Raw genomic sequence first — 21,241 nt, forward strand, 5'->3', positions numbered from 1 at the left:
ACTGGTAGGTTAATTGGCTCCCAACAAATTAACCCTGGAATGTCTGTGTGTGTACATGTGGTAGGGAATATAGATTGTAAGTTCCACTGGGGCAGGGACAGATGTGAATGTTCAAATATCCTATGTAAAGACCTGCGGAATATGTATGTGTGCGAGAGATAGATAGATCTATCTGATAATAAAATGGCACAGATTTTTTTTTTTTTGCAATTATGGAGCATATACAGCACTATTGGCTAATCAAAGGAGAAAATTCTCAAAATTTGGCACTAAATTTAGGTCTATAAATGACAGTCCTCTAGTATATAGGCTCTTGCAAACAGTCCTCTAGTATATAGGCTCTTGCAAGCAGGGCCCGCTCTCTGTCTGTGTTGCTATGTGGTTCCGCACCTAGCGGATTTTAATTTATATCTGTAACGTGTTCTTGCAACTGCACGCAGCCTGCCTGTACTTGGTAATGTTGCTACATTCCTCCACTGTGCTAAATCCTTGTGGCATCCTATAAATAAAAGCTAAAAAGGCTTACATAGATATCAAATACGCAATATTGGAAACTGAAAAGGCAGGTTCTTTATGTTCAAAGATTCTAGCATTGCTGGTACAGAGGAACCCAAATAATCCCTGAAAAGTAATATGCATGTGTGAGAAAAACTAATGTTAGCACCCTTGGCACACATGCAAACGGTCTTCTCCGAACAGTAAACACAATTACGCTCGCCTGTGAAACAGAGCCTAGTTTGAGATTTGCTGAAAGGAGCAAGGATATAAAAAATATATATATAAAAAAACACAACATTCCAGCTTTAAAACAGAACCCTCCTACCTCTATGTCGGATTGTTACTACAGTTTGATTTGGGTGCGGTATAGGGTTCCGACAGTCGGGATCCCGACAGTCATTAGCCGGACTCAGACAGCATGGCGAGCGCAACAAAGCTCCTTGCAGGCTTGCTACGCTCGCCACCTATTCTATTCTCCCTCTATGGGGGTCGTGGACCACGAGGGAGAATAGCCAGTGGCCGTCGGGAACCCGTCTGATATATTTACTATTTATAAGAAACGGTAAATAAAATAGGGAAAACCAGTGCTGGTGGCTGCCGATAATAAAATATGCAAACAGAAGCAAATCCTGTCCTTCACAATGACATATACACAGACACACAATTGACTTAATTTTATATAATTTTTTGGTACTTATGTAGTATCTGGGCGCCCGATTTTAAAATCGGGTCGGAAAAAAAAAAAAAAAAAAATCGCATGCGATCTGATGCGATTTTCCATAGGATTCAATGTTAACATAGTCCTGTTCATTTCCCCACTATCCAAGTGGGCATAGAGTTGATTTTATAAAGCGTGGCGAGCGCAGCGAGCGCAGCGAGCCCCGCGAGGGGCCATTGATTACTTAAAATGTTTTCCGCGTCCGCTCGCCACGCTTCGGGCTCGGTGGCTCGCTGCGCTCGCCACGCTATATAAAATTAACTCTATGCCCACTTGGATAGTGGGGAAATGAACAGGACCTTGTTAACATTGAATCCTATGCAAAATCGCATCGCATGCGATATCGGATGCGATTTTGCCGAAAATCGCATCGAAACGCATCTGATTGTATGCCTTAAGGTAAGGCATACAATCACAAAATCAGATACTACATAAGTACCAATTTTTTTTCTACATTTATTAGAAAAACTTTTGGCCTAGGGGTGCCGTGAAAAAAAAATCCTGACGCTCTAGGGTGCAGCGATTCAATACATTTTGGGTGTATGGCCAGCATAAAGGATAATCTGTTTTTACTGTATTTGCTGGCGTATAAGACTACTTTTTTCCCCCTGAAAAACATGCCTCCAAGTGGGAGGGTCGTCTTATACGCTGGGTGCACTTCAGTTGGGATAGACATAGCTGCCCAAAAATGTTGGGGGGGTCGTCTTATACGCCCAGTCGTCTTATATGCCGGCAAATACGGTATTTTGTTCTTTGTGGTATTTAACAAAACGCTCATGTAATGGCCCAAGTATACATTTAAAGAACCAAAATTTCCTAATGCTGCTGGAAACACTAAGGGGGAGAATCTCCAAGCAAAAAATACGGAAAAATCTGGCGATGCCCCATAGAAGCCTATGGGCTTCTAACACAAACCCACCGCCACCCTGCACCGACCTACCGCCGCCTCGCACCGACCCCCCCTTACCTGTGTCCGGGCAGCACAGAGCTGTGCTGCCCGGACCTGTGACCTCCTCCTCCCTGCACTATGATCCTCTTCCAGGTGCAGGAGAGAGATAAAAAAAATTTTTATTTTTTTTTACTGACTTTTCTACATTTTACGATCTACCCCACTGGAAAATGTATGTAAATGACGACATCGGAGGCACCTAATGACAGAGACCTTAAAAAAACATCAAATGATTTGATTGTCTTTGTTTGAACCACAGCAGGCTACAGCTGTGCTTCCAGCCCCCATAGAGATTTCCAGCCCCTCATTTCCTTTGTGTTCGTACCTTAGAGCTTACAATTTGTGTCTGTATCTCATAAGGAGACCATTTGAACAGACAAGAAATGTAAAATACACAGCTAACAATGAGATAATACTAACTCTGTATGCTCACGCCTGTATCTAGCCAAGAAAAGACAATAGAAAGCATATTTAAAAAAACCAAGGTTAAAGTCAAAATTACACAGGCTATGTAATCACGAACGCTGCATAAGAGCCTGTATCAGTGCCTGTGAGGCTACAAGAGCAGGTTATTAACGTCCCTCCCTGATTACTCCAATTCAGCATTAATCACAGCAACTGTCCATTTAGCAGTATGGTTAGGGCTCAGCTCATATGGAGTTCATGAAGCAATGAGTAACACTGTATACACAGGGAGGCTGGCAGCTCCCGGCATGGGGTTACTGTGTAATGGGTTTGCTACAGCAGATCTGTTTGAAAGGTCACACACTCAGCAAAAGGCGCTTGTATTCTGGGAATGTTCCCAGGCACTGGGTTTGGTGAGGGCCCTACTTTTCACTTTCACCAAAGGAGATCAGGAGTTACAAGAAGATACTAAACAAATCTCTGGCACAAAGTCATTGAGAAATTTCTTATCACTAATGCTCCAATTAGGTTTCCTGGAATTTCATGGAGGAGGCGTACGCACACTAACAGGAAGTTTAACCCATAGTGGTCTGAAAATTAATATGTTTTGTCTGTTTCTGTAGATTCAGTTATTCATAGAACCGTACCTCCCAACATCTGTCTCTCGATGATAGGGACACTCGTGCCGCTGAGCTGTGTGCATGCCCAAAAGGGGGACGTGGCCTATAGAAAGGATGTGGCCTCACTGGATGTTGAGTCCTCAGGCAATACCCCTGGTTATGGGTATATAATAGGGTATATATAAGGGCTACATAATTAGACTACTAGTGTTCACTCAAGCATTTAGAGCGGCCAGGGCACCGGGGGGGCGGACCATGCCCGCCGACATCACCGCTGTGGGTGGTCCCGGGCCGCCGACGTCACAAGAGGGGCGTGCCCGGGCCGCCAACATCAAAAGGGGGCGGGCCTGGCCCCTCTGAAGTCGCTGTGCTGCCGGGGAAGTGCCGGGCATCGCCGTCTACGGCCACGCTGGGCTTCCCTGTGAGGCTGTTTTAGCGGGGTGCTGCTAGAGGGGCAGGGCGCATTTTGCCCTTTAAAAATCGGGCAGGGCGCAGTGCCCAGCTAAAACAGCCTAGCGGGAACACTAGACTATCATGCACACTTGAGCACCTCAATTAGCTAGACTCATTGTATTGTGCTTTACAAAATATTGACATTGAGAGGATTGACATTTAGAGGATTCAGCCAATCAGCTTCCAGACAGTCTTTTCAAATTCAGCAGCACTTTTGGCCCCACCGCCCGGCAAATAGAGCTACAAGCTCCCAGCCGCCGCTGTCTGGATCCCGCAGCAGCTCCCCGGGGTTACATGCAAAAATTACACATCAAGTGCCAATTCATATGTGAGCCTCCCGGGGAGCTGCCAAGGGGCTCTCAAGGGCAAACTGGTCTGACTTGTCCTTAGGACAAGTTGGTCTAGTGTATGGGGTCCTTTAAGCAGACTTCTACACACCGATTTAGGCGGCTGTGATCAGAAATGTTTTATGGGCACCCATTGTTGGGTGGTGATAACAATTGAATTGCCCACATAGACGCCTTGTTGAGTTGTCAAATGAATGGGTATTCCACACAAATACTTATTACCAATTATCTAAACTTGTCAAGAGGTTGACAATGTGTGCATTCCAAAAACTCTACATGGTCTTCAGAGGACATCATGAGCTTCCCGGACACGTCCAAGTGTTGGAATCTACATCCTTTGAACTACACTGTCAGATAGTGCATCTCAGTTCCTAGAACCATTGCTGCTTCCTTACAAGGATGCTTTTATCTTAAACCTTTTATGCTTCACGTACAGCTAAGGTCCAAAAATAAATGAATAAAATTAACATATGTATTTGCCAATCAGCAGTGTATTTAATAATCTTTTTTTTTGTAATAGGAGCTATTTGATGCACTTTCAAAGATCGCATGTAGAAGAATGTACCAACAGAACTTACATAGCGGTGGAACGCAGCAGGATTCAAACTTACAGGGCATAAACATGGTGCGATATGAACTACCGATATAGACTATACACCAGGCAAGTCCAAACTATGACCCTCCAGCTGTTATGAATCTACACATCCCAGCAAGCCTTGCCATAGTTTTAGCATTCCCGAATAGTAAAATTGTGGCAAGGCATGCTGGGATGTGTAGTTTCACAACAGCTGGAGGGCCATAGTTTGGACATGCCTGCTATACACAGTCCATATCGATATAAAACATTGTATAAAATCGCACCGTGAGTATATAAGTTGTGATGCCGAAGTGCACCGCCACAGGGTCAGTATCGAAAAAAAAAAAATAGAATGCACAGGCAGCACAATTTAGACTACAACGTCTACAGTACAATATAGTTAAAACTGCAAGTCTTCAAAATTGCACAGTATGTATAATTAATATCAGTGGTTTTGGCCAGCAAAAATTGTGAATGCTGTAGGTCCAAACAGCCCTGCATATGAAGAGGTTAACCAACCCACGCAAATTAACCTCATGTCATGGACTAGTGATCATCATTAAAGCTCTAATGCAAATCCTGAAAACATGACCTGCTGGGGGTAATTCAGGAGTAAAAGGGAAAGAATGCGCATAACAATACAGAGAGATAATCAGAGATCCATAAACAGAGAAGTCAGGATCACAATAGGGTTGGACACAGCTCTGAATGGATGTTGGAAACAATGTCAACAGCAGTTATCCCAGGAGGCAAAAATCTATAGCTCAAACTACACTTCCTGGAGAACGTTATTAGACGAACGTACAGATATGTGCAGAAACATCACACCCACACTGTTCCCGCAGCTCTGACAGATTACAGGGAAAAACAGACTGAGGGACTGGGTATACAAGGACTGTTGCAATCTTTTCTATACTGTTTTAGGAATACAAAGGGGGGAGGTGGGGCACAAAAAGCCATGTGTGTGACCAGGCAGTTAGTGGAGCGCCATACACATACCACACCACTATATAAAACACAATAAATACCCTTCTCTAACAAAAGCAGCAGGACTATAAAACAGCTTTTACTTTTCAATCCACAATGCAAACCAATGCCAGGGCCTGGAAGATGTAATCAGGGGACTTATGTGAAGGAAAACTATACAGATGCATGAGAAGTTATCCAGCATGAGACCTTGTAGGTCTGATTGCATTCACCCCTGATACATGCCCACAAGGCCAACTCATCTCTCAGCTTGTCACTTTTCTTTCCATCAAACTACCCACTGCAGCTTGTAGGTCAAGGTTCTGTTCCTCATCAGATTATGAATGAAAGACAGTCTGTACTCGTCGCTGTACAAATTCACCACATTATACAGTGCATTCCGCTCATACCTCCCAACATTTAGGGGCATAATAACCATTGGGCATACAGCTAGAGGCGCGTCAAACGGTAATTGCTGGAGCCATTAACTTTTAAAAACTCATTCCCTCGCAGTAAGCCACCAATAAAACGTGTTTAACCATAAGCGCTGGATTACGTTCCTGAAGCGATGGGTGAACACATTTCTGAGGGTAGGGATAAGGCCAGAAAGCCCTACTTACCATGGATTTGTGTTCACACCTCATGAGGATGTGGGCAAAAACGAGAGGTAAGTACAGCCTGGTGGCTAAAGGAATATGCCAAAAGCAGAAGGCCCTTCCATTTTATATTTGGTAAAACTCCACCCTTTTCCAGGTCCGCAACCCAGCACCACATACATTACATATATTTATACACACATCCATGGAAGAACTCAGAAGGCAAGTGTACAGTAGACATTTAATTATTTAGAGATTTACTCAAGACTTTGTAAAAACAGGGCAAAGTCCATAATGTGATCTGGGCACGACTGAAGCAGCAGGTATTTTTAAAAAGCTAGGGGGTTGATAAGGTTCTCTTTGGCATGTGCCAGACCATTTCACAACAACACATTCAAACACTTGCATTTTGGAGCCGACAGATAATGGAAGCCTATTTGTGCCAACCCAAGCTCAGGTTATGCAATCATTACACTAGTAACCAAAATATTACTTAGTGCTCATATTTTCTAATGAACGGGTATTCCACATACGGCTCTCCGTCTGCTGTGGATGTATGCTCAGCAAAACAGTTTTAGCATGCACTCATGTTCATTCTCACACCCTGCACCTTTCAAGACACATGCGGTTCCTTTTTCCCCACCTGAGGTGTCGCTCTCTGCGGTGGTGCTTTGAGCACAGTGGGGTCTGTATCAGTGTTTCAAAACAGATCAAGCTGTGCTAGAAGCACCACAGCAGAGAGTGACACCTCAGGTATTAAATAGGAACCACGCTCGTCTTGAAAGGTGCAGGGTGCAGAACAAACACTATGCTCGAATAGTATATTGGTGGCAGGGCATGCTGGGATGTGTGGTTCCATAGAACTCAGCATGTTGGGTGCTATTCAGGCGATATTGAAAACGGAATGGCAGTTGAGTGTTAGCGACTAGCGGTCTGAGGGGGGGGGGGTGGTTTGTGTAGGAAAACTGCCTGTTTTGGGGGGGGGGGGGGGATCAGTCTGCCTCGGTCATTTGGCCACCTTGTAGCCTTCGGTATTCGGTCACTATGTCGATCACAGGAAGGTCAACAGGGTGATTAGGTCGACAGATGCATTAGGTTGGTAGTCAAAAGGTCGACATGGGTTTTTTCACTTTTTTTTTTACAGCCAACAAGCAGCATTTCATGCCCTACCCTCCACTAGGGCACGGAGGGAGAATCTAATAGTTTGGGGAGCGATGCAAGGGAAAGCGGTGCACCATTACGGTGTCCATGTTGACTGTAAACATTGGGACAAAAAAATTCAATTGAAACTCCATGTTGATCTTTTGACAGTCGACCTCATACCATGTTGACCTTTCCAGTGTGTCCACCTGAGGCCTGTCGACCTAATGATCCCAACCTGTAGCCTTCATTCAGTGTATAACACAATAGGAGTCATTCTTCAATTTCCAGACACTATTTGTATTATAATTCCGTGCATCATTTGATTTTAATTGTTCTATTTTTATTTAAGGAGCATTTTGACTTTAATAACAATCCCTCTGTACTTCAGATAAGCTTGGTCTTATAATATCCAGTGTAGGAATAGATTGGTTTTCAGTAACAAGTTAGATTTAGATTGCTGTGGGACCACTTTGGTTAATTTTCGCCTATGCTAATTAAGGTCCCTCCTCCTCAAAAACAAATATATTTTTTTAAATAATAGACAAAACCATTTTAATTTGAAATCAACCCGTTTGGCCCATGTCCAGGAGGATCTTCTTGGGCCAAGAACTTACTGTGACCGCTTTCTCTTTTGCAGCTAGATTCAGGCACTGTGCACAATACCTGAGGCTGAAGATTGCTCTCAACACATTGACACACAGCCATGTAAAACCAGCAACATTTCAGTCACAGATGAAATGGTGCCATAAAAACAAATAGATGGACCAGACCAGCGCTGTGACAACTCTGCATAAAAGCATTTGTGAATGACATTAAATACATGTAAAAGCACATTGAGTAAATGGTCCCACAGGGAACTATGCACAAATTAGAAAGCACAGTATGGGTGCCTCTGTACGCAGCCAGTGTGGTGCTGTACAGATGGAGGCACACAACTGAATAGGTACAGGTTTCAAACTCCATTAGTTAAGGGAACAGAGCAGGCAATAAATGATGCGGAACAGAAGCGGGGGATGGGATAGAGAGGAAGCAGACAAATTTAGTGCACATTTACCTCATTATTAAGGCAGGCTTAGCCCATGGAGACAGGTAGAATAGAATCAACTTTATTGGCCATGTATGCTTGCGCACACTAGGAATTTTTTGTGGATATACAATGCAGCATCAGGCAGGGATGAAGGGGAGGGTTAGGAGAGGCATTATATACATTCCATTGAGACATTACATGCTGGGAAACCCATGCCCGCCGAGCAGCACAGCGCCTAGATAGCAATCAGCTACAGCAGCAGCAGCCAGGTAGGTAATGCTGCTTTCCCTCTGCCTAAACGGGTAATGACCCGGTATTTGTAAACGGGTAAGAGCCAAAAAGACCCTTTCCCACTGCAGCTCTTAAACTGTAAATTGCTGTTTAAATACCTTTTTTTTTCACATTGTTCCCGTTTAAACCACATAGCCACCCGTTTAAACCCATAGTAAACATGGGCTGTCATAAAAATGGACTTCTCTTGCCCCACAGGATGTGGTGTGTACAGTCATCAGCCAATCATATTCTTAACCTTTATTATTATTAAATACCGTTTAAGACCCTTTCCCACTGCCAAAAAAACAGCTCTTAAACGGGTAAAACACTACTTTTTACCCGTATTTGTTAAACGGTTGAAGCAACCTGGAGCATTCCCACTGCCGCTCTACCCATTTAAAAAGGCTAAAAAAATGGCAATTTACCGTTTAAGAGCTGCAGTGGTAAAGGGGTATAACAGTATAAGCAGGGACAGTGCAGTATCACACAGGGAACACATACCCGCCGAGCTGCACAGCAATGTTGGGGCCGGTAACCGTCAGATTTCTGGAAGTGTCAGGGAAAACGCAGGCGTGCCCAGGTGTTAGAGGGGATGGCGTGTGACATCAGCTCCAGCCACGATCCAACTGATTCTTTTGCAGCCGCCAAGTCAGTCCTGGGCTAAGCACAGACTGTACACAGTGGTTAAAATCAGTCGATGGCGAGTGGCTTGCGAATGGAATGGCTAATTTTCGCAAGCCATGCTAAGCAATTCACACGCTTGCACAGGGCAGGATTTTACTCTGTATTGGTGAGTGCAGGTCCATAGTTCGTATACATACCCTGGGCAAGCGTAATTTTGTTTTCACTGTAATGGTGTGTACACATGGGTACAATGTGCATGAGATTTTGACTATATAGTCAAAATCTCATCAGGATCGCATGGGGTTTTTAACCCTTGCGATCCCGATGCGCATTCACATATCGCAAGCAGAAAGTCTTGGCTGCATTGACTATATAGTCAAAGTTGTATGCAGATCGCATCGCACGGTATTCGCACCGTGTGCGCACACCGTTACTCTGAACGTTTTTCTTCATGACTGGTAGATTTCCTAAGTGACAAGTAGGCAGTCCGTAAAACAAAAACTAGGCTGGAAAACCACTTCCCTGGCGCTAAAGACAATACAGAACAAATCTGTATATTATACAATCTTTATCCTCTTTGGAAGAAGAGTCCTTCGTTCCATTTGAATAATCATTCCAGCTCTCGTCTAGAGCGCACACAGCAATTACTGGGTGCAATGCAGTAAATTCACTTCTGGTAACACAATTAGGTGTAATTTATAGCCCTTTCTCACATCAATCTGCTAAGTATATAGTTCTCAGAGTCCCAGGAGTTATGTGAAATTTACAGATTAAATTTACTGGCAATGTGTGACAGGAACCACAGCCTATGAGGATTGATTCTTATCTGCTCATGGTGACTGCAGACACAGGTACACCAGACAATTCTGCACCGGAACCATCTTTCTCCTGCACAACAGTCAGCTCAACCTAGAACAACGTCTGAGAAGCGAAATTGTGAATAGAAACAGAATCTACCGGTGTATAATACCATCTTGGCCCATCTAGTCTGCCCTTTTTCATTTATCTTTTTGGCAGCTTCAACCTTATTTGTTCGGTATACCTCTAGAAATGACACTGAAATGATCACTATAGTTTTGGTTAGTCTAAAGGTGCCCATACACTGCTGCGATGTTACGGGACACCCGATACCCTGCGAGCTGCCCGGGACGCATGCGATCCGTCACAATTTGTTGTGATGGATTGCATGTGTCCCTGCTTCCTGCCTGTCTCGCCGCCAGGAGGGAGGTCCCAGGACGGGTGTTCGGACTGCCAGCAGGTCCAACCATCTGCTTGGGTTTGATGCGCACGGGAATGCGCATCGGACCCGACGGTCCTTTTGTATCAATGCCGACACCTGAGCACACTGACCCCCCCCAATTAGCTGCTCTCAACACACTTTACCATTCTCAATTGGACGCCAAGTGGATGGTATGAAAATGAAGAAAACTCATGTCGACCTTTTCCATGTCGACTTTGAAATCGTCCATCAGGCATCTATTTACCGAGGGGAAATCCTGGTGGTATGCGGTCTTAGGTCGATGTGTCAGGGTTGACAGTCAGTAGGTGGACCACTATTGGTCAAAAGGCAATAGGCTGACACATGAAAAGGTCGACATGGAAAAAAACGTCAACATGATTTATTTTTTTAGTTGCCTCGTTCATATGTTACCATCCCAGTTGGCAAATAGTGTGGCAAATGCAGCGAGGCACTGCGCCTGAAGCTTGGCGTCCCTTCGCAGCGAGCCATGTGGTACACTAATATGGTGTCCATATCGACAAAGACAAGATAAACCGTGAAAAGCTCTTGTAGACCTATTGTCTGTCAACGTAACGATCCACACCCCATCTTGGCACACATGGGCATCTGAGGTCCTCTTCTGATCAGTTGGATGCTGAAATGGTGGGGTAGGACAGAGTGTAAAATAGTGCTGTGATCTTGGCCATGGGTTCTATAATGACCAGGGCATTAAGGAGTGAGTGAGAGAGTGGGAGATAATAGGGTCATCCTTTTAGCCACTGAGGGGGAAACGCGTCATTACAGAGGTGTAGAAATGGTGCAGACCGGCACGGAGCTCGCCCCGATCGGACTCTGGATTTGCAGATTTTTGTATGCAGCCCTAAGGGGCTGCAGGGAAAAAAAAAAGTGTCTGATGCACTAAGCTTCAAAAGTGATAAAATGGAGAGTGATAAAAAAAAAAAAAAAACAGCCAATCAGCTCCTGCCTGACATTTTTCAAACAAACAGTCTGTGACATGTCACTCTATTTTATAAATTTTGTAGCTTAGTGCATCTAGCCCACAACTATATCTTTCCTACTGATAGGGTTACTATTGCTTCCCCTTATTACATAGTGGCGTGTACGTTGTAATATGCCAGGGATGCAAAGTCAGCAAGCAAGCAATATTACAAACTATGAGTGATATTTCACATACTGCCCTGTGTTTGGGGCATGAACAGAGGAATTATTTTGAGTGGAAGGTCTGGCTAACAGACGCCACAGCTTTGTAATACTGATTTTACACCCAAAACACTGTTCCAATCCGGGATTCACCACATTTACACTGCATGCCGATCCGGTATATTCCTGGGTCGGTACCATTCGCAGATGCAATGTCTTGAAAACCGGCGCTTGGAGATCCTATACACCAGCACTGGGAAATCCACCATCCGGGATCCCTGCAGCGCCTACATCATGCTGGGGGCAAGCTGCTGCTGGGCTACCACCAGCCACTGTGCGCAGTAAATGGACACCACACACAGGTATCCATTCACCTCCTCCCCAGCACCACTGCTGTCTGTGCTGCAGTCAGAAGGTATGGGCTCTCCCATTTATTTACAGTTACTTATATAGCGCAGCAGATTCCATTGCGCTTTACAAATGTTGACAACACTGAAAGAACAAACTGGGTAAAACAGACAGACATAGGAGGTTGGAGGTCCCTGCTGCAAGCTTACAATCTATAGGATTGTAAGCTCCCATTGATTTAAATGGGTCTCAGGTCAGGTTACCCGTTTACACTGCCCCTGAACACGGGTCTCACATTTCCTGACTTGGATTGCCGGGTCTTTGGACCCGGGTTATTTTTAAGGCAGCCATTTACACTGTAACCTGACCCAGGTCGATCCAGCAATAACCGGGTAAATTCACTTGGTGTGAAAAAGTGTATAACCAACACTGCAGAGGTTCCACAAAAACAACCTAAAAAACATTACTAAACGTTATACATAGAAAATAAAAAGGCTACAACACGTAACAGAATGAGGCATCCCATCTCCATTTCATACTCCCTCCCCCATGAGACAGGAGTCTGAGATTGATAAGACAGCGTCTGACAATCTGTCCACAGTTAAGAAATCGATATAGTACTAGCCCAGAAAACACATTATTCTATTTTACTAACTCGTCTGGTGACAAACTGGAGAGTCAACACTTTTACAGGAACTCAATGACGTCTTTAAATACAGAGAACTGCACTAGACACCTGATATACTATGTGCTCGCTACATTATAAAAATAATCTATTGCGTTAATGGCAGCGAGTACAGGACCAATACATTGCTCTAGGTTGTCTATATTCTATATCATGTATACATATGCAAAACGGACAAAGAGTTTGCAGTAGTTAAGTGTACAGAACAAGATCTAGTAGCATCTTACAGCATGGCTGGCACATTTAAATCCCATCTAATAGTACTTGCCATTTACAATCTAAACGGTACTTGTGTATTATCACGGTGCCCAAATTAGTTTACGTACGGCGGCGCTTGGATCACATCGCATGCGATTTGCGTGCGATGCAATTCTACTTGTGCGGTTTCACAGCACCCCTGCCCGTGGATTGCATCGCATGCCATTTGATCGCGTATGATGAAATGCTATTTAGCACGCCCCCACTATCCACGTCATCCTGAACTGTGGCGAGGGGACGAGGTACGCGTCCTCCCGACTTGTTCATACCACCACTATCCACATCGACGTGGAGCTGATTTTATAAAGTGTGCCGAGCGCCCGAAGCGTGGCGATCGGCAGCGGAAAACGAGCCCGAAACTCGGCGAGCCCAACAAGGGGACGCAGAATACACGTCAAGTAATCCGCGTGTGCTCACCACACTTTATAAAGTCAACTCCACACCGACGTGGATAGTGGGGGTGTGCTAAATCGCATTGCATGCGATTTGATCCACGGGCAGGGGTGTCGTGAAACTGCACAAGTACCATCGCATGTGATGCAATGCGCGATCCTAGTGCGCTGAATAGGACACTGCGTTAACTACTTAACGGGCGCCGTGATTAGGGGGTCTCCTGTTTTTTTTAAAACTCTATAGATACAAACAGTGCTGCTTCACGAGGATCTAAACCTTCATTTTCGAAGTTACTCAGCTGAGAGGATTACTTGGTCATTTTCCAAACGTAAAAAATATAACTTTTACACTAGCAAATCACTGACACTAATAGGGGTCACACACACACACACACCTGGTGCTAGGAAACCACAGACACTACTGAGGTCACACACACACCTACCTGATGCTAGGAAACCACAGACACGACCGAGTCTCTCACACCTACCTGGTGCTAGGAAATCACGCAGAACTGGTGCTAGGAAATTGTGTACACACTAGGTGCCAGGTACTGAGCAGTGAGGGCGGCATATTTTAAATTCTGAAGGACAAAAATATTAGATGTGATTTAGTGATCCATCATGTCTAAAATTTTGCACTTCAAAATGAAAATATGCCACCATCACTGATCAGCACCTACAGGAAACCCTAGGAAATCACTGACACTACTGAGAGTCACACACACCTGGATCTAGGAAACCACAGACATGCCCGAGAACAGCACTTGTATACAGGAGAGACGTGCCCTTTCATAATGAAGCATCATAGTGTAATTATAGATGCCAAAGGTAGTCGGCAACTGCTACACATAGGTTATTATTATTATTGTTTATTTATATGGTGCCACAAGGGTTCCTCAGCACCTGACGATACATAGATGAGCAAAGAACAAAACAAAAAATGTGATTTACAGTACAAATGCAAATCAGAACAAGGTTCTCCAAACATCATGGAAAATGTCTTCTTTACCCTTCCCTACTACACAGCTCAAGGATACCGATATTCAGCTGCTCGGACATAGAGACAGTAAAATAGACAGAGGTAGAACAGTATACAGCACGCTACAGTAGGATACAGGGGTACTGCAGGATATAGAGGTACAGCATGGCACCGGAGGTAGGATAGAGAGTTACAGCAGGTATACAGGGGTACAGCATAGTACAGAAAGTAGGATATAGAGGTACATCACAGTGCATTAGGATATAGAAGTACAGTAGGTAGGATACAGAGTAGATGTACAGCATGATACATTAAAGGAGGATATAGAGGTACAGCACGGTGCAGTAGGATATAGAGGTACAGCACATTGCAGTAAGATAAAAAGGAACAGTAGGTAGGATATAGGGGTACAGTACAGTGAGTATGATTACAAGGTACAGCAAAGTGCAGTATGATAGAGAGGTACACTAGGTAGGATATAGGGGTATAGCAGGTAGGAAATATGGGTACAGCACAGTGCAGTAGGTAGGCTATAGGCGTACAGCAAGTAAGATATAGGGGTGCTCTAAGATAAAGAGGTACAGCAGGTAGGATATAGGGGTACAGCATGGTACATTAGTTAGGATATAGAGGTACATTAGGTAGGATATAGGGGTACAGCAGTGCAGAGTGGTCCGTGTCAGGCATAAGGTGCTACAGCAGGACAGGGACACAATGCAGCAGATACAGTACATTGCATACACTGCCCAGCACATACATAATACATGTATGTGAGCAGCACATATGACACGTGTGGCCGGAGGACACAGAGCACACTCACCGTTCTGAGCCCCCGCAGCCCGGAGGAGCAGGGAGAGGACACAGCCGGAGATCACCAGGGCCAGCCGACCGCTCACCATCCCCCGGCTCTCCATCCCAGCAGCCGCCGGCACTGTGCAGGCATACTGGGCTCTCTCACACATCCACAGCGGGGAGCGGGGCGGCGCGGAGCATGGTACGGGGGGAGGGTCACATCACCCGTCGGCAGCAGATCCCCGGTAACGGCGGCAGTTCCCGGCTGGAGCAGAAGCTGGCAGTTCCGGCGCCGGGCTGCGGATCACTGGAGGAGGACTCCCGGCGTTAACCCGTTCTGCCCGGGGCCAGGAGCGAGCACGGTCCGCCGTCTGTCCTTGCTGCTGCTGGTGCTGCACCCGGGCGGCCTGCGTGGGGTTAACGGAGGTTTAGGGGGCGGGGACCTGTGCGTGGGCCCACACAGCACCCTCCCCCCTCTCAGTGGCCGGGCCGTGCTACACGGGAGCCCCCGGGGTATCACACACAGCCAGCGTGGGGACCCTGATCCCACCAACATCCCACGGGCTTCTGTCCTACATGATGTTTCGTGGGAGAACACGCGTGGGTCCGCTGCGGGCACTTTCTCCCAACTTTTCCTGCTTGAGCCGCAGCAGCAGCAGCTAGTATTTTCACCACTGTATAGAAGTGCCCACACCGTGGGACTCACGCCAGGGGAGAGATCCCTGAACTCTATATTACACTCTGCTGCTGGGGTGCTGGCCATACACTGAAACTATATCCGGCTGATCTGCACGATTTTGATGGTTCTTATGATGGATTGTGTGCACATCGTGAGGTTTATCGGTGCGATGCGCAGTCCCGCGAGTCGAGATGTCGATCATCAGATCATACGTGCTTCACGTATGATCTGTCGGCTTTGCTTGCAGTTGTAAGCAGATCGTATGTGCTTTTAATAGTGTGTACACATGGGCAGATATGGCTTACGATGTTGCCGATATAGTGAACATCGGAAGCCAGATCGCAGGCTTTTTAGGGCTTGTGAGCCCGATGCGCGCTCCCGTGTGAGTGCAAGTCGGCCGTCAAATAGCATACCTCCCAACTTCTGGCTGTACGAAATAGGGACACTCGCGCGGCGAAGCCGCGCGAGCGCCCGAAAAGGGGGCGGGGCGTATGCAAATGAGGGCGCGGCTTATGCTAATTAGCCGCGACCTCATTTTCATACGAGAATAGACGCTGTGCGCATGCGCAGAGCGTCTATTCTACTAGATTGGGGGTCTCCCAACTGTCACCCCCCCGCAGCGGGACAATGCCTGCCGCGGGTGGGACAGCGGGACAGGACCCGAAAATCTGGACTGTCCCTCCAAAATCGTGACAGTTGGGAGGTATGAAATAGAGAGGGCAGCCAAGACTATATAGTGCAGATCTGCACTATATAGTCTAAATTGTGCCTCTGCATGCATGCCGTGCGATACGAGTCCCGATATGATCTGATCGCATCAGGACTCGCATTGCACGGCATATCTGACCGTGTGTACACATCTTTAAGCACATATGATCGCTCTTACCACCTGCTTATGATCAGGTTGTTTGCAGGTCGTTATAGTGTATGGCCAGCTTTAGATCCCAGGCACCAGTCAAGCCTACACGACTCGGAAGCAATCCAAGAGATTGCTTATACAGCTAGTGCGACTCACAGGCTCTGGTGCAATGCGCACAGGACCCCACATTGCATCAGACCTGCTGTCATTGACATGCAATTGACTGCGGCAATTGCAGGAAAAGAGCCCAATTGACATGCAAATTGTCTAGAGTATGGGGGGCCTTTAAGGTGCCCATACGCTGTGCGTTTTGCTTGTGCGATGCGCGCTCACATCACATAGCACAAGAAGTATGTTCAGCACATACTTTCTGTACTAGATCACATTGCATCTAATACAAAACGCATGCTTTTGTAGCACATCGTTCCGTGTATGGGCACCATTAGGGTAGGCACTTTCCATTGAACTTTCTGGTGCTTAGATTGTGCATGCACACATTAGAATTTGCACACAGATTTGCACTAAGTAATGTGTGCTAAGCCAAAAAAAAAAAAAAAAAGTTAATTTTAAACAGTAGTTCGCTATCACTGTTTCTGTACACACACACGTGATGATTTTGACTGCATGCACACAAGATCTGAGCTGGCGATAGTGACGCATGGGACCGCGTATTGCTATGGGGTGTACACACAGAGTGATTTGTGCTCAATTTCTAAGCGATCAAGATTGCTTAGCACAGATCACTTAGAAAACAGGCTAAAATCGCAATGTGTGTCCCCTGGTGAGCTGATGGGTCAGTTGCCAGGGGATCGCATGCAATCCTGTTCAGCACCACCGGATACGATATCTCCTTGTTGCAACAGTGGTGATCTCCGGATCTGATCTGATACGCACAGGACCATGCATCGGAACGGAAGTAAAACACACACCACTCTGTAGTGTATGGGGGCTTTAGCTGCGGCTTACTCTTTCTATATAAGGACCATTCGTGTCACTGGGTTGGAATGAGTAAATAACCAAACGACCCGCATGCTCAGCGGGTACTGGTGACGGTACCGTTTACCGATATCATTCAGTGTGCACACACAATATCGAACATCTGCGGACGGTATTATTAATTATATCAGCCGCAACCAGGGTCGCCTAGTGTGTATGGGGCTTTACAGCAGTCCTGTATTGGACACAATTGGCCACAGTTTTGAGGACTGTGCATGTGCCAGGGCCTGATTGACAGGTTGCTGCTGTGGAGGTGATGGCAGGGACTGTTTCCCAATATAGCACGTCAACACCATTATGTCTCTAAAGGTCCATACACATTGGGCGACTATGCCCAGCGTGTATGGACAGCGATGATGTCGATCATCACTGCGGGGAAAGCCGCTCAGTGCATACACACTGAGCGGCTTTCCCCCTGCCCGGCATCGACGGAGGGGGGGAGGACGGCGTTGCATAGCGGAGCGCTATGCAAAGCCCCCCTGAAAGCCGCTCATCCCGGGGCACCCCTGCAAGTGCTCTGAAGCACCTCAGGGTGCCACGTCACACAGTTTGGGAACCACTGCACTAGGGCGTGGTGGGAGAATAAAATAGTGTGCTGAGTGTAGTGAGGCCCCGTGCCCAAAGCATTGCGAGCGCAGTGAGCGATGCGAGGGGATGTGGTACACTTAATATTGTGTCCATGTCGACTGTGTCAACATTCGGTTAAAAAAAACAATTAAAAAAAAGTTCCTTGTCGACCAAGGCCCCTGTCGACCTTGACCCATGTCGACCTAGACCCCTGTCATCCTTCTTGTATGTTGACCCAACGGTGTTGACCTAATGACTGTCGACCAAACAATCCCATTTCCCGAAAACATTAGACAACATGCTCTGAATACACTTTGGATAACAGATTGTCTCAGAGTGCCTTCTTTAAACCGTGAAAATATGCTGATGACAGTGGCACCGTAGCATATTACATTATATAAAATAAAGTGGGGGGGCACCAACATTCATCTTCCCTCCAAGCGCCTGGCACAAACTTACGCCACTGGATCGAGATGCCGGCTGACTGTATTCTGTTGTCGGCATCCTGATCCTTTTTGAAGTTCCGGTTCCTGTGTTCTGATGGCAGTTGGGATGCCGGCATCATTAAACTGAATGCCAGCATTCCCTTTCAAGCTGTAAATGTAGTAGTGGGAGACATTACCATTTCCATCCAACAGAAGTTCTCTCATTGGGCCTGATTTTGATTTGGAAGTGAAGGAGTGAAAAAAAATAAAAATAAAACGGTAACTGCGCATCTGGGCTACATGCAAAACAGCTAGTATTTACCCTGCACAGAAATGAAATGTAAATGTTTTTTCGGTACTTATGTAGTACCCGGGCGCCCACTAAGTACTTTGCTTAGTGGGCTATTCTCTGTAAGATGATTGCATCGCATCGCAGTACCCGTTTTAGTGTTATAAGATGCATGCAATGCGATACGATCTTACTAAGTAATTTATTCACTGCTCTTTTCCTACCTGTTATACTTTGCATGCGATGCGTTGTTACTAAGTCATTTATTCACTGCTCTTTTTATGCATAATTATCGCATGTACCTTATGTAAAATTGCATGTGATTTTTTGGGATACGATGAGGCATTAACTGTACTATAATTTCTACATCTCCCCCACTATCCACGCCACCTGTAACCCTTTTCAGCGCAGCGTTCCACCACTATCCACGCCACCAAAAAGCGTGGCAAGCGGCGGCGGAACCCATCCTCCCGACCTTTTCATACCCCCACTATCCACGTCGGCGTGGAGTTGATCTTATATAGCGTAGCGAGCCACCGAGCCGGAAGCGTAGCGACGGTAGCGAGCCCCGCAAGGGGATGCGGAAAACATGTAAAGTAATCCACGTCCCAACGCGGGGCTCATTGAGCTCGCCACGCTTCGGGCTCTGTAGCTCGCTGTGCTCACCACACTATAAAATCGACTCCAAATTGACGTGGATAGTGGGGGTATGAAAAGGTCGGGAGGACGCGTTCCGGCACCCCTCGCGGGGCTCGCTGTTCAAGCGTAATTATCACATCGCATGTCATTGTACCTTATGTAAAATTGCATGTGATTGCATGCGATTTTTTTAGGATATGATGAGGCATTAACTGTACTATAATTTCTACATCCCCCCCCACTATCCGCGCCACCTGTAACCATTTTCAGCACAGCGTTCCACCACTATCCACGCCACCCCGAAGCGTGCCAAGTGCAGAGAGCCCCGCGAGGGGCGGCGGAACGCGTCCTCCCGACCTTTTCATACCCCCACTATCCACGTCGGCGTGGAGTTAATTTTATATAGTGTAGCGAGCCCCCGAGCCCAAAGCGTGGCGAGCGTATGCGGAAAACATGTAAAGTAATCCGCGTCCGCTCACCACGCTTCGGGCTCGGTGGCTCGGTGCGCTTGCCACACTATATAAAATCATCTTCATGCCAAAGTGGATAGTGGGGGTATGAAAATGTCGGAAGGACGCGTTCCGCTGCGCTCACCACACTTCGGGGTGGGGTGATTTTAGGAATACATTCAGGTTTTAGGAATTCACATGTTAATGTCAAACTTTAAATTTAGTGAATAATTATTAAGATAATTAGTAGTAATTACATATTAACAATAACAAAGAATCATTAAATATAATAAGAATCATGAAAACATTAAGAACAATAATGATAAGAAGAATAAATGCAATATTATGAACAATAATAATAATGGATGACAAAAAATGCATTTACTGAGAGGGCACTGCAGTACCCTTTGGCAGGAGGTACATGCAAAATCCTTTGAAATGGGTTGTCTGCACCCACACTTTTCCTCCACATAAACTCCTGCAGATATGAATTCAAGTGCTGTCTTGCAGTGCCTCTAGGTCCCATTTTGCGGCGCCCCACATCTGCTCAATATTCTGGGTGTGTACCCCAGATTCAGGGTCCACAAAATTATATCTGTGATTCACCCTGCAGTGTTCGTAGCCGGCCTTCTGTAGTTCCTGCATATTATACGCCCTCCAGCAGTCGGGGTATATAATGGACCCGGGGGCGACATTCTCGGTGATGACAGCCATAAGGGTCATGGCGTCTCTCTTTTCTATGGCTGTGAGGAAGCAGGCCCCTGTCTCTCTGCATATGACACCGAATAGCATTCTCCAGACGTCGTACTTCCTTTTCGCAAACCGGGTCTCATCAACCTCCACCACCAATCCAGGGCCTCCAATTCGGGTGTGCGGCTGTGACAGCAGATCCACGGTGCAGGCCTCCCTCATGAGGGCGTTGTACTGCACCAACGTCTTTATCGACATATTTAACTCCCTCTGGCAGTACACGACACTTGTAAGTTCCTGTGCCCGGTAGTACAGAAACCGGACCAGGGTCAGGAACGGCAGCTGGCATCCAGGGTACTAAAGGTCTGCTCTAACAGTGACCTTTTTACGGCAGGACTTGATGTGGCAGCGCCACATACTTTCCTTCACCGAGAGCCTCATCGGATGCCCATTAACGCAAGTCTGCGTAACGGGCAGCAAATGCTTTTCTTGTAAAAAAAGCAACGCCTCCTCCTATGATGTCGGCAGGGTGAACAACGACATCTGCTCACCTGCCATGCCTGTGCTGTTACCGCTGTGAACACCAGTCGCTGTAACAGTAGAAGACCTCTGGGTAGC

General features: G+C 46.3%; 1 protein-coding gene across 1 annotated transcript in view; it reads right to left on the reverse strand.

Annotated features, from left to right (window-relative positions):
• Positions 1-15,547, reverse strand: part of DCBLD2 (discoidin, CUB and LCCL domain containing 2) — a 66,132-nt gene extending 50,585 nt beyond the window's left edge. The window contains exon 1 of the mRNA XM_083171965.1: positions 15,059-15,547. Within this exon, the coding sequence (XP_083028091.1) occupies positions 15,059-15,200 (142 nt within the window). The 5' untranslated portion in view covers positions 15,201-15,547. The remainder of the gene's footprint in view (positions 1-15,058) is intronic.
• Between the last annotated feature and the right edge of the window lie 5,694 nt (positions 15,548-21,241).

Source organism: Crinia signifera, chromosome 2, assembly GCF_055691185.1.
Source record: "Crinia signifera chromosome 2, ASM5569118v1, whole genome shotgun sequence".
NCBI lineage: Eukaryota > Metazoa > Chordata > Amphibia > Anura > Myobatrachidae > Crinia > Crinia signifera.